This window comes from Acanthisitta chloris, unplaced genomic scaffold (assembly GCF_000695815.1).
Source record: "Acanthisitta chloris isolate BGI_N310 unplaced genomic scaffold, ASM69581v1 scaffold26351, whole genome shotgun sequence".
In the NCBI taxonomy this organism is placed as follows: Eukaryota; Metazoa; Chordata; class Aves; order Passeriformes; family Acanthisittidae; genus Acanthisitta; species Acanthisitta chloris.
The window spans coordinates 1-10,759 of NW_008655810.1; the positions used below are offsets into that span (position 1 = coordinate 1).

The 10,759-nt window shown below is 40.6% G+C and overlaps 1 protein-coding gene across 1 annotated transcript in view; it reads left to right on the plus strand.

The window, feature by feature from the left end:
- The first annotated feature begins 1,562 nt into the window (after window positions 1-1,562).
- The window catches only part of USP14 (ubiquitin specific peptidase 14 (tRNA-guanine transglycosylase)), an 18,402-nt gene continuing 9,205 nt past the window's right edge, over window positions 1,563-10,759 (plus strand). The window contains exons 1-6 of the mRNA XM_009084079.1: window positions 1,563-1,610; window positions 2,501-2,668; window positions 3,298-3,330; window positions 5,159-5,263; window positions 6,933-7,036; window positions 9,219-9,277. Of these exons, the coding sequence (XP_009082327.1) occupies window positions 1,563-1,610; window positions 2,501-2,668; window positions 3,298-3,330; window positions 5,159-5,263; window positions 6,933-7,036; window positions 9,219-9,277 (517 nt within the window). The remainder of the gene's footprint in view (window positions 1,611-2,500; window positions 2,669-3,297; window positions 3,331-5,158; window positions 5,264-6,932; window positions 7,037-9,218; window positions 9,278-10,759) is intronic.

Here is a 10,759-nt window from a genome sequence, read left to right on the forward strand (position 1 = left end):
GCCCGTGCCTGTGCCCTGCGCGGTGGCGCTCGGGGAGGTGGAGCTCTGGGTCAGGTGAGGGGGAATTCTCTCTCTGCGCCTCCCAGTGTGTTTAGGTGCATCTGCGCTCTGGTCTTCTAAACCCGTTCTGCCCGAGGTAGAACCAGAAGAGGTGAAATTTTCTGCATCCCGCCTGCTCTCCTTGCCTGTGGAAAGCTGTGAGAGGCAAAGCCCCGACGACACTCCCAGAGCAGGTTACTGGCCTGTGTGTGTTCCACAGGTCTGACCTATGGGGGAGTGTTAGGTTTTTAGGGGACGCAGTTGTGTCCCTATTTCTCTGCTGTTTTAATTGTGATTGGCACACTGGGATCCCTAGGTCAACGTAACAGGATTTTCCCAAGCTCTAGCACATCTGTATAAACTGTATTTCCTGATCGGTGGGGAAAAGCCCTCCTTCCTTTTTCTTACTTTCCATTGTTTTCAAGCGAACAAGTTTTTCTTTTATTTTGGGTGAAGCTTTGGTTGTGATCTCTGAAGAGAAGACACTCGTGCTCTTCAGTTTCTCCTCTTGAGTGCTGAGTTGTCAAAACTAGTGACACTGCAGATTAATAATTGCCAACTCCTCTGTGTATTTAGCAGTGGATGCATGACTGTTCAGAAATTCAGAACCCAAAAGTCTGTGCAGCTGATTTGTTCAGTGACTGAGTGGGTTGTCTTCCTGGAAAATGGGAGAAGCCGTGTGCTTGGCAGGTCTTAAATATGCAAAATGATAAATGTATTTGAAAGAACCCCAGAAGGTTGGGGAAATCATAAGGTGCTTTCTGCTAGAGATACTGAAAAGTCAGTCATTTGAGCTGCTTTGTAGACTTAATGTGGTCTAACTAATTGAGACTTAACTCTTGATTAATCTGTCATTCCCCATACCTGAACCTTTCTGGAAGGGTTTCCAAAATTACGACTTTTAGGAGCTTTGTGTTTTAAAAAGAAAGGTAGAGTTGCTGCAATATATTCGTGTAAAACCAAAGCACAGGTGGAAGGATGTGGCTTTCCTGAAATCTGGTATTTCAGCCACTTGCTCTGGATACTTATATATAAAGTAGGATATCACTGCATGCTGTATTTTACAGATTGTCAGCAAAACAGCTTGCTAAGGAAACCTTTTGTACCTGTGATAGTGCTGGGAAGCGGCCAGAGATGTTCTGTAGAAACAGACAGCTTATTCCAAGTGGTGTTGTCTGCTCTTGGTTGTCAGTAGCTTTACCAAAGTGAAGTTAGCTTTCCATTGTGCCATTCTGCCTGATGTTTCTGCTGGTGGTCCCATTTTCAGCATCAAGAGTTACACTTTGTATGATCAAGTTTTGCTTCACTTATTTCTAGTCCTGCACCTTACTGGGGTCAGGGCTTTGGGAGCTGCAGCCTGTGCCAGGCTGTTGTCTGTATCTGTGTGCAGCTATGCTATTTGTGTCTGAACACTGTCAAACCTCAGGAGGGTGGTCATGACAGGATCACAGAATCAGGTTGGAAAAGACCTCAGAGATCATCGAGTCCAACCTGTGACCTACCACCACCATGTCAAGTAGACCATGGCACTAAGTGCCATGTCTAGTCTCTCCTTAACCACCCCAGAGATGGTGAGTCCACCACCTCCCTGGACAGCCCATTCCAGAGTTTAATTACCCTTTCCATGAAAAAATTCTTCCTAGTGTCTAACCTAAACCTCCCCTGGTGCAGCATTAGATTGTGTCCTGTCACTAACTGCCTGGGAGAAGGGACTGACTCTCACCTGGCTGAAGAGTGGTGAGGTCACCCCTGAGCCTCCTCATCTCCAAGCTAAACACCCTCAGCTGCTCCTCATAGGTCGTGTGGTCCAGACTCTTCACAGCTTCGTTGCCCTTCTCTGGACACGCTCCATGTCCTCCTTAACGTGAGGGGCCCAGAACTGGACACTGTGACGCTGTGGCGTGTGGTGTCAGGTTAACCTGCCGCTGATGGGAAGCAGGAGGTGTGCTGCTTATGCTGCTGCGTGGGTCTTGTCTTGGTGCACACTTACCTCCTCACGTAGCTCCACATGAGTGATACTGGTAGCTAAAACTATGGCTATTGAGCAGTAGCTTTGCTTTTAAAGCACACGGTATTGTTTTGCATTCAAGGAGAAAGGAAATGCTATGGAAAACTGAACTGGAAGCTCACCTCTGAACTTCCTGCAGAAAGTTCATTTGTTGCAATGAACAGTGCTAAGAGATCAGGAGAGTTACTTTCCACCTACTTCTGTGAAGACCTGCATAAAGGATTTCTGGTGCTGTTATATGCATTTATGACTCACAAAGTCGCTCAGTTCTGTAGGAAATTTTTAGACCCGTTGGAAGTTGTGTGTTCTGATGTCTGAGAATGCTGTATAGTCGAGGTGTCCCTTAGCTTGATTATTGGTGAGTTTTAAGAGTTGAAAACTGAATGTTTTCAGAAGGTATAAGGTCTTGGTAGTCTTGGTAATTGTATTCTTGCATATTAGGGAATAATCTAGTTTCAAAATGTTTTGTTTGCAGTTAATGTGAAATGGGGAAAAGAGAAATTCGATGGAGTGGAGCTGAACACTGACGAACCTCCAATGGTCTTCAAAGCCCAGTTATTTGCACTGACTGGAGTTCAGCCAGCTAGGCAGAAGGTTATGGTTAAAGGAGGAACTCTGAAGGTAGCTACGAGTGTTTTTTATATTGCTTCTGACTTTGTGATGTGATAACATGAGCGATGATCTTGATTCTGTGTGTTCTTCCATAAGTCTTTCACTGTATGTGTTAAACTGACTGCACTTTTCAGGAATAATTGTGCATCATTCATTGCCTACAACTAGAAAATACTGGTGAAAGTTTGTTGCTGAGTAGTTGAGCTTCACTGCTGGTTTAAAACACTTCTATGCTCTTTTGTACCAAATGCTGCTCTGCTTGCTGTTTTTTTTCCTCTTACTTTTTAATGTTCAGAATCTGCATGCAACTTGTTTCTTTTTAGCTTGTTTAAGAGAAATTTCTCTGGCCCTTCTTTGGTGGAGACCTTACTGGTGTGATGCAATATAGGCAACTTTCCTGAAAAAAGTTGTTTACGTCTAAGCAGTGTTGAACAACAGATGAAGAAGCATATTGAAAAGTTGACTTGGCTGCTTTTTATTTTGGTCAGACAAGACTTGATGATGTGTAAAGAGTTAACATTGTGCAATCTTGGATGAAACACAATTGTATATTTAGAAATACATCATTAATATTAATGAAAATACTAGCTTGTCTTTTCCTGCAAGATAATTAACTTTTCTTTCACTTTATTTCACAGGATGATGACTGGGGAAGCCTAAAAATAAAGAATGTAAGTCCTGAGGAGTAACTTAGTTTCATTTGGTTTTTATTTTGGCATTTAAAGAAAGACTTAGAAGTGCTTGCTGTTTCTGTTGGAATGGGTAGTGCTTCCTGAAAAATCACACCTCTCCCCAGCATGAAAAACGGCTGCATTGCTGGTGCTGAAGTTACAGGTCTGCCCATTTCCTTTTATACCAGTTTGCTGAAATTTGTTCTCTTGTACTGAATAGCTGATATTTATAAACAAAGCCGTTAATGATGGTAGTTCATACCTTTGGCTAGTTCAAAAAGAAAACAAAAAGTGAATGCGTTTATGTATCTTACCCATATAAAATTGCAACAGGGAATCCCACAGGTTTTTGTTTGGGTTGGTTTTGGTCATTATCATTTCTGTACCTATGTTGTAACATCTTATAACATCTGTTACAGGTTTTACTCCAGTTCTTCACTGAGCAGAGTGAATTAGGTAGCATTACTTTTACCCTTGTAACTAGTTCTCAAGCGTCTATTAGCAGCCTGTAGCTGCAGCTACTGTAGCAGAGTCATTCAGCAGAACACTCAATACGTAATATTCTTGTCCTTTTCTGCATACTGTTGTGCTAATAGCTGCCTTTATTCGTTTTAATAACGTTATAGACAAGGTCTAGGGATTTATTTACACTATCAAAGCAGTTTCTTTCCATTCTGTTGTTCATCCTTTTCCTTAGCACTGTATTTTTTAAGGCTCCAGGTAGTAGTTTTCTCCCCCTTTGATAGATCATCTTACTGTGTAGATGTATTTCTGTTGAGTGCTAAAAAACTCCTTTCCCATATGCTAGTTGAGCAAGCATAGCAACTCGACTGCTTTTGTTTTTTCCCCTTGGATGTTAGTGCTCATGCCTAAACTGATGGGGTCATTTTTCAGTTAGTTTAATGCCCTCAGAACCTGTCAGACCAAAAGATGGCACCTTTGTTTGTCATTTGCTTCTCAGGTGATAAAAATTATTGCCGAACTCAGAGCTGTGGCCCTCATTACTACCCACATCTGTCTGAAATGGGGGTGAGGGTGGTGAGGCACTGGAACAGGTTGCCCAGAGAAAGTTGTGGATGCTCCATCCCTGGAAGTGTTGAAGGCCAAGTTGGACAGGGCTCTGAGCAACCTGGTCCAGTGAAAGGTGTCCCTGCTCATGGCAGCAGCTTGAAACTAGATGATATTTAAGGTCCCTTTTAACCCAAACCATTCTGTGATGATTCAATGAAGTGTTTCCCCAGGTTTTAGGTCAAAGGTGAGGGATGTTTTTGTCGTTGCTTAGGGAATTCTGAGTTTGAGAACTTGAGATTCCGTTGATTGAAGCTCAAGTGTTGCAGCATCTTTCAAGTCGGAATTTAGCTGCTCAGTTATCCTTGGCTCCAAGGTAGTTTGTAAGATTTACAGGAAAGAGGAATATTTGCACTGAAGTGTTAAGGGGGCTTGATCCCTAGAGGTCTGTCGGGAAGCTTTTCTGAACACTTCGTGTTGAGGTGTTCCATGAATGTTAAATTTAGTCCCAGTTGGTGTTCTGTGTTCTCAGCTGCTTACCAGGCAAGCTCACCAGGCTTACCAGATGTTTTAGTAAAAACATCTAGCATGGCTAATGCTGTGGAATTGTTCTCAATAAGTACTTTCTAGATATGAGGAAAGCTAAGGTGTACCCTTAAGTCACAACAGTGCAGTGTTGGTTCTGTAAACTACAAGAAAGATTGTGTTTATTTTGGGGGAAATAGCTGAAATACATTAAGAGCTTAATTTTTGTTGTTGTTTGTTTTAAGCAGAAGTAACTGTCCTTAAATATTTACTACTATTTTAACTGTGTTTCAAGGGGATGACCTTATTAATGATGGGTTCTGCAGACGCCCTTCCAGAAGAGCCGATTGCTCGACCCGTCTTTGTAGAAGACATGACAGAGGAGCAGTTGGCTTCAGCTGTAAGCATATTTCAGCCTTTGGTTTCTTGTAAACCTTGGAGTAATGTCAAGTTTTTAAATTCTTGCAGTTGCTTAAATGTGCGTTTTGAAACTGTGATGTCTGTTTAGCACTTACAGCTTCTCAAAGGAGCACAAGTTTACGTTGATGACCCAACTGGTACAAGGGATGAGGAGTCTGGGATTTAATTTAAAAGTCGTATAACTAGTGCTGGTTTTTCCTTTGAGCAGGCAGCTTGGTAGATGTTCTAAAAATAGCAATGTTGATGTTTTCAAAGAGGAAGTTGTGTTGCCCTTGTTGTATTGGTGTCCTGAACTTTGTCTGAACAAGGGCCCTTAGATAATGCAGAATTGTTTCTTGCCTCTTTCATATCTGTGAAGGGAAACCAGGGTTTGTCTGGGGTGTGTTTAGGGTTTTGTTTGTCCCTGTTAGTAATACTAGGTCAGCTTTTCTTTCTGAAAAATGCAAAGTTTGACATTAGTAGAACAGATTATATGTTTTGCTTTATGGGAGTAAAGTCTGGAAGACCATAATTAATCTGTTATTTTTTTAATGAAGTAACTAGTGAGTTGTTTCCTTTTTTACAACTTGAAAGGCTTACTTTTTCTCATCAGTCATTTGAACTGTGAGCTCTTTGTCATACTCAACAGTTGCATGACTGTTGTCAGCGGCACAATGCAGAATGGCAATACTTTCATGCATGTCTGTATGAAAAAGGATCTGTAGGTTAGGACTAGTTTTGTGCTCCAGGATTTAATGCTTTCTAGGACATCTGCAGGGGAAGGATATTTATGTATTTTTGGGGCTGACCCCATGCACAGACTTTGAGATAACTGAGAGGTGGGCAAGGAGATGATTCAGTGTCACATTGCATTTCTCTGATTCAGAATTTGTTACACATGAAAATGCTCTTGCCTGTACTACATGTATTCATTAAAATGGAATGCACAGCTAAAAGAATTGTCTCTTCCTAAAGTGATTAATTGGTATAGGTATGTAGTACTACTTCAGTTTCATTAAACTGTGTGCTTTTCCCTGACAGCTACAAATAATAAACATACAGGGTCTAAAAAAATAAAGAAAAATGCTATTACGTGGTGATTTGTAGTTGCTTCTGAAACTGGTTAGTTTAATTATTAGTTGGCCTTCACATTTGTCAGAACTTTGGGAATTCGCAAGTTGTCTGAAAGGATCAAATTAATGATCTATTGCAGTCTTTTGGAGAGGAGTTTAAATAATGCTTTTGTTTCTAACTATGAGCTCCACACTCGGAGTTTTACTGAAAACTGATTTTAATTAAAACATCAGTGTTTTGTGCAAATGTATTCATGTGGAAATTCTGTGGAAATAGCATTTTAAGGTCAAAACTTGAATGAGATTATAATTGAACTTTCTGAATGACTGCCTGCTTGAAGAATATGTTCATTAAACAAAACATGCGCAGAAAAAAACGACAAAGCATTCCCAAATGTCCCCTAAAAGCACTGAATGGTGAAATGATTAATCATAAAGTAGGTCTGGAAAACATAAAGTTTGATAGAATATTCTAGGTTTTGTGTTGTGTCTCTGATCATTCCTTTTCTTGGAAGTTGATGTCAAATGTATGCATGCATACAAAAATGGTTGCATCTCTCTCTCTGACCTTCAAGCACCCTTGTGAATTTTTTGTAGATGGAATTACCATGTGGATTGACAAACCTTGGCAACACTTGCTACATGAATGCTACGGTTCAGTGTATCCGCTCAGTGCCAGAAGTGAAAGAGGCCCTTAAAAGGTAGGATTTGGGACAAAAATACCATGACTCAAATGTTTTCTTTAGTTTATGAAATAGATACTCTGTGAAGCAGTTGTCTTAGTACATATTCTGTGGAACACTTGTCTTAGGACTGATATGGATTATTATAATGATCTATGACTCTTCAAATCTACTTAAGATTAAAGTAATGATCAATGACAGTTTCTCCTATGGCTTGTTAGTCTGTGCTTTACTAAAGAACTTAAGGCTGTGTATTTCTTGGAAGTGGCTTTGAGCAGAGAGAATGTGTTTTGTCTAGCTAAAAAGTAGTTCCTATCAAGACTTGTTGAAATTGCTAAAACAAGTTACTGAACTCCTAACCCTGGTTTTTGCTGTTAGTTTGTGTGGTCTTGTTTTGTATAAAAGAACCATATGGGAGTTTTGTTCCTTTGAGGAATATTTCCTTCATTGGCTCTATTGCACAATGTGTTTTCAGCTGTGAAATTCTGATGTGACTGACTTTTGCTACTTGGAGGTTACAGTGGGAAGTTCTGAGGTAGGACCATGGGTGCTACTGTGGTAGCAAACTGGAATGTGCTGAAGTCATGTGGATGTGTAGGGAGCATAAGACATGCCTTTATGGAATTTGCTTAGTTTGTTAATTTGTTCTGATTGGAAAATAACCTTTCTGATTTTTTGTTTGCTTGTTGTTGTTATTCTGGACTGAATTGTGAAAATGGCTGGGGTGGTGGTTTGGGTTTTTTTTTTTTTTTTTTTTTTTTTTTTTGGTAAGTACTCAACAAGAAACTTAAAAACTATGAATATTGGAGGAAAAAAGAGTACCTGGCAATGTGAGCCTGACTTTGTCTTCCAAATGAATCGTAATGAGTATTTTAAAACAGTGAGAATTAGGTAGAGCATTGCCAGCTTAGGGTTAACTTAATGCTTTAAAATACACTGCTTTCTTGCTTCCGTGGTACCCAGCTGGATGTTCTGGATTACTGTAAACACTAGTTTGCTTTTCTTCATTTTGTTAGCAGGTGAACCTTACCGAATTTTAGCACTGAGAACTATTTGTGAAGTACAGGAACTTTGTTTTTAAAGGTTTTTATTGTTTATTAGTGTTGTCATTTTAGGCAATTCTGTTTATTTCCATGTGAAGGACTCTCAAGTTACTGCACTGAATCAGAATATTTGACAGGTTTAACATACAAAATGTAGCCTATGAAACTGGCAGACTGCAAGACAAGATGTGGGATGTGTATTGTCTGTGGGAAGTCAGATTCACACTCAGATTGAAGCTGTTTTTCCCTGGAGATTTAGCCTGTATTTGATTTTTTTTTTTCCCCTGCTTTCTGACAGCATGGAAGGCTGTAGGGTATGTGGCAGTAGGAGAGGGGTGAAAGGGCTCACATGGAAAAGCTTACTGTTCCAGCTTCATTGCTCACCACCTGCCCTGCTGATCTCTGCAAGGGACTATTCTGTGTTTTGTAGCATGTCTGGGGAAAGTTTCTGGTTCATCATCTAGCAGTGGACAGAATTTTTAAAGTTCAGTCTGAGATTAGAGAATGCTTGAGACCCTCCTTTTGCTTGATGGCTTATATGCTTTGAGTAAGCTGTTCCTCATCCAACTGCTAAATGAAGAAATGATTCAAGGAAGAGTGGTAAGTTCTAGCACTATGGGTGGACTCATATATGTTTTCAGTGTAGGAGATACCTCCCCAAGCATGCGTCTCACCTCTGACTGTTTTGCTTCTGCTGTGGAGGGAGGAAGCAAACCTGCCCTCCATCTCTCTGCAGTTTATCTGCCATCTGTCCTTGAAGGTGTTTTTTTTCCATATATCTGAAGAAGCTGTGGCAAATGTTTCACAAGAGGGATAGCTTCTATTCAGACTTTTTCTCAGGTTCTTTAAAAATAAATTGAGTCTTTGAGGCAAATGGGTTAGGGAAGCAGCAGTGATGTATCCAGACTTTTTGATCTTCCTTTATTTACTGTCTGAAGGATGCCAGTTTTCCTTTGCTTCTGTGCAGTGCTTGTGAAATAGCTGAGACTTTGAGGTGAGTGTGAGTAAATCTTAACCTCAGTTACTTGAGGTTTGGTGATTAATTTCTTTTGATACATTTAAATAAATGTAGATGCTGCCTGCTTCATGATTTAAAGACCTGACTGCTGCTCTTGGTTGTGTTTAATGGCATGCAAATTATTTTTCTTCTTTTTCAGGTATGGTGGTGCCTTAAGAGCCTCAGGAGAAATGGCCTCTGCTCAATACATTACTGCAGGTTGGTGTTTAGAGTAGAAAACAGGGGTGTAGACTAGTGTGTGATTTCCTGCTAACTGCAGATGAAAGTTGCAGTTAGAGCTCTGTGTGTTGTTCTTTAGTGCATATGCTTTAGGAATTTCACATCTGCTAGCACTGGAGGATTCATTTTGTCTGTTACTCTGACTGTGCCTACAAAGCACATATCTCTGCTTATTACCTAGCTGCGTGCTAGGAAAAAGATACTCAAGCGTGATCCAGGCTTAGAGAGAAGTATTTTGTATCTCTTAACTGTTTTGCATGTAGGCATAAAGTAATTGGAACTTCCTAAAGCAGACTCCATCCATCCATCCATCTGTTGATCTGATCATTTTGTGTAGAGATATTTTAGGGTGCAGTTCTTTGTTTCACTTACTGGTAGACTTAACACCATACTCCTGGAATACTCCTTCCATTGGTATTCTTCAATATGGTTTATGGGCTGAGCGTTACGGTGGTGGCTGATGCTTTATCAGTGGTCTTAGCCTTTTGCCCTAAAGATCCAGATTTCATAACTGAAATGGAAAGTAGTGTCTTCCAAACCAAAGTTCCTCTTTGTTGTGGTGATCTGGGTGCTCACAATGTGGGAGCTCACAATGGCCCCGTATCTCCCGAGTTCTAACTAGAATTCTAGTTAGACCCCTTACACTTGAACAAGGGTACTACTTGTCCACTTTTTCTTTTTTTACTCTATTTCATTGCCCCACTAAGATGCTGGGCCAGGACACTGGGATTTCTACCAGTCCATTTAAGGAAAAACAAAACAATATAAGGAAGGAAAGGTCCAGTTTGTGGGTATGCCTGCTGATCGAATTTTGGGGTGGTAAGTTCAATGGTTACTCTATATAGCCATGCCTGCCCCTCCCCTTTTCACTGCCTTTACTTTGTGTCCCTTGTTTTCTTTTTAAGGTGACAGCTCTGCTTCTTAGGAATTTTGATGGTTTAAATAATTTGTAGTTAATTTGTGGGTGCTGAGCTGTTCAGGAACTCCTGCATGACACTTAATGGAATTTTTTTTTAAAACTGCTGTGTCATATCAGTTGCACCTCTTATCAAGGTCAGTGAAGATATTTCTTAAGGAGAGGAAGCAACTGACCTCGATTCCTTGTAATCTTGCCTACATTCACTTACTCAAGAGTACCATGCATTAGTCTCTCTGCTTGTAAATTAGTGACCATGCAGACTGTTGCCTACCTCACAGGTTTGTTGGGAGGATTAACAGGTGGCTGAAGTGATCTGTGGGTGTAAAGTGCTGTAGCCTGGGTAGATAAGACATACATGGTAGTGTGTGTGGAGCAAAAAAGCCATGTGTGTTGTCATGTAGTCAGTATCATTCATTGGACTGCACACAGTTACGAGCTGTCTGCATATATGCTTACACATACTTGATTTCCTGGGTCTTGAGCATGAGTATTTCCTAGATATTTCAGTTGGGAAAAGTGATTATTCCCCCCCTCCCCCCCCC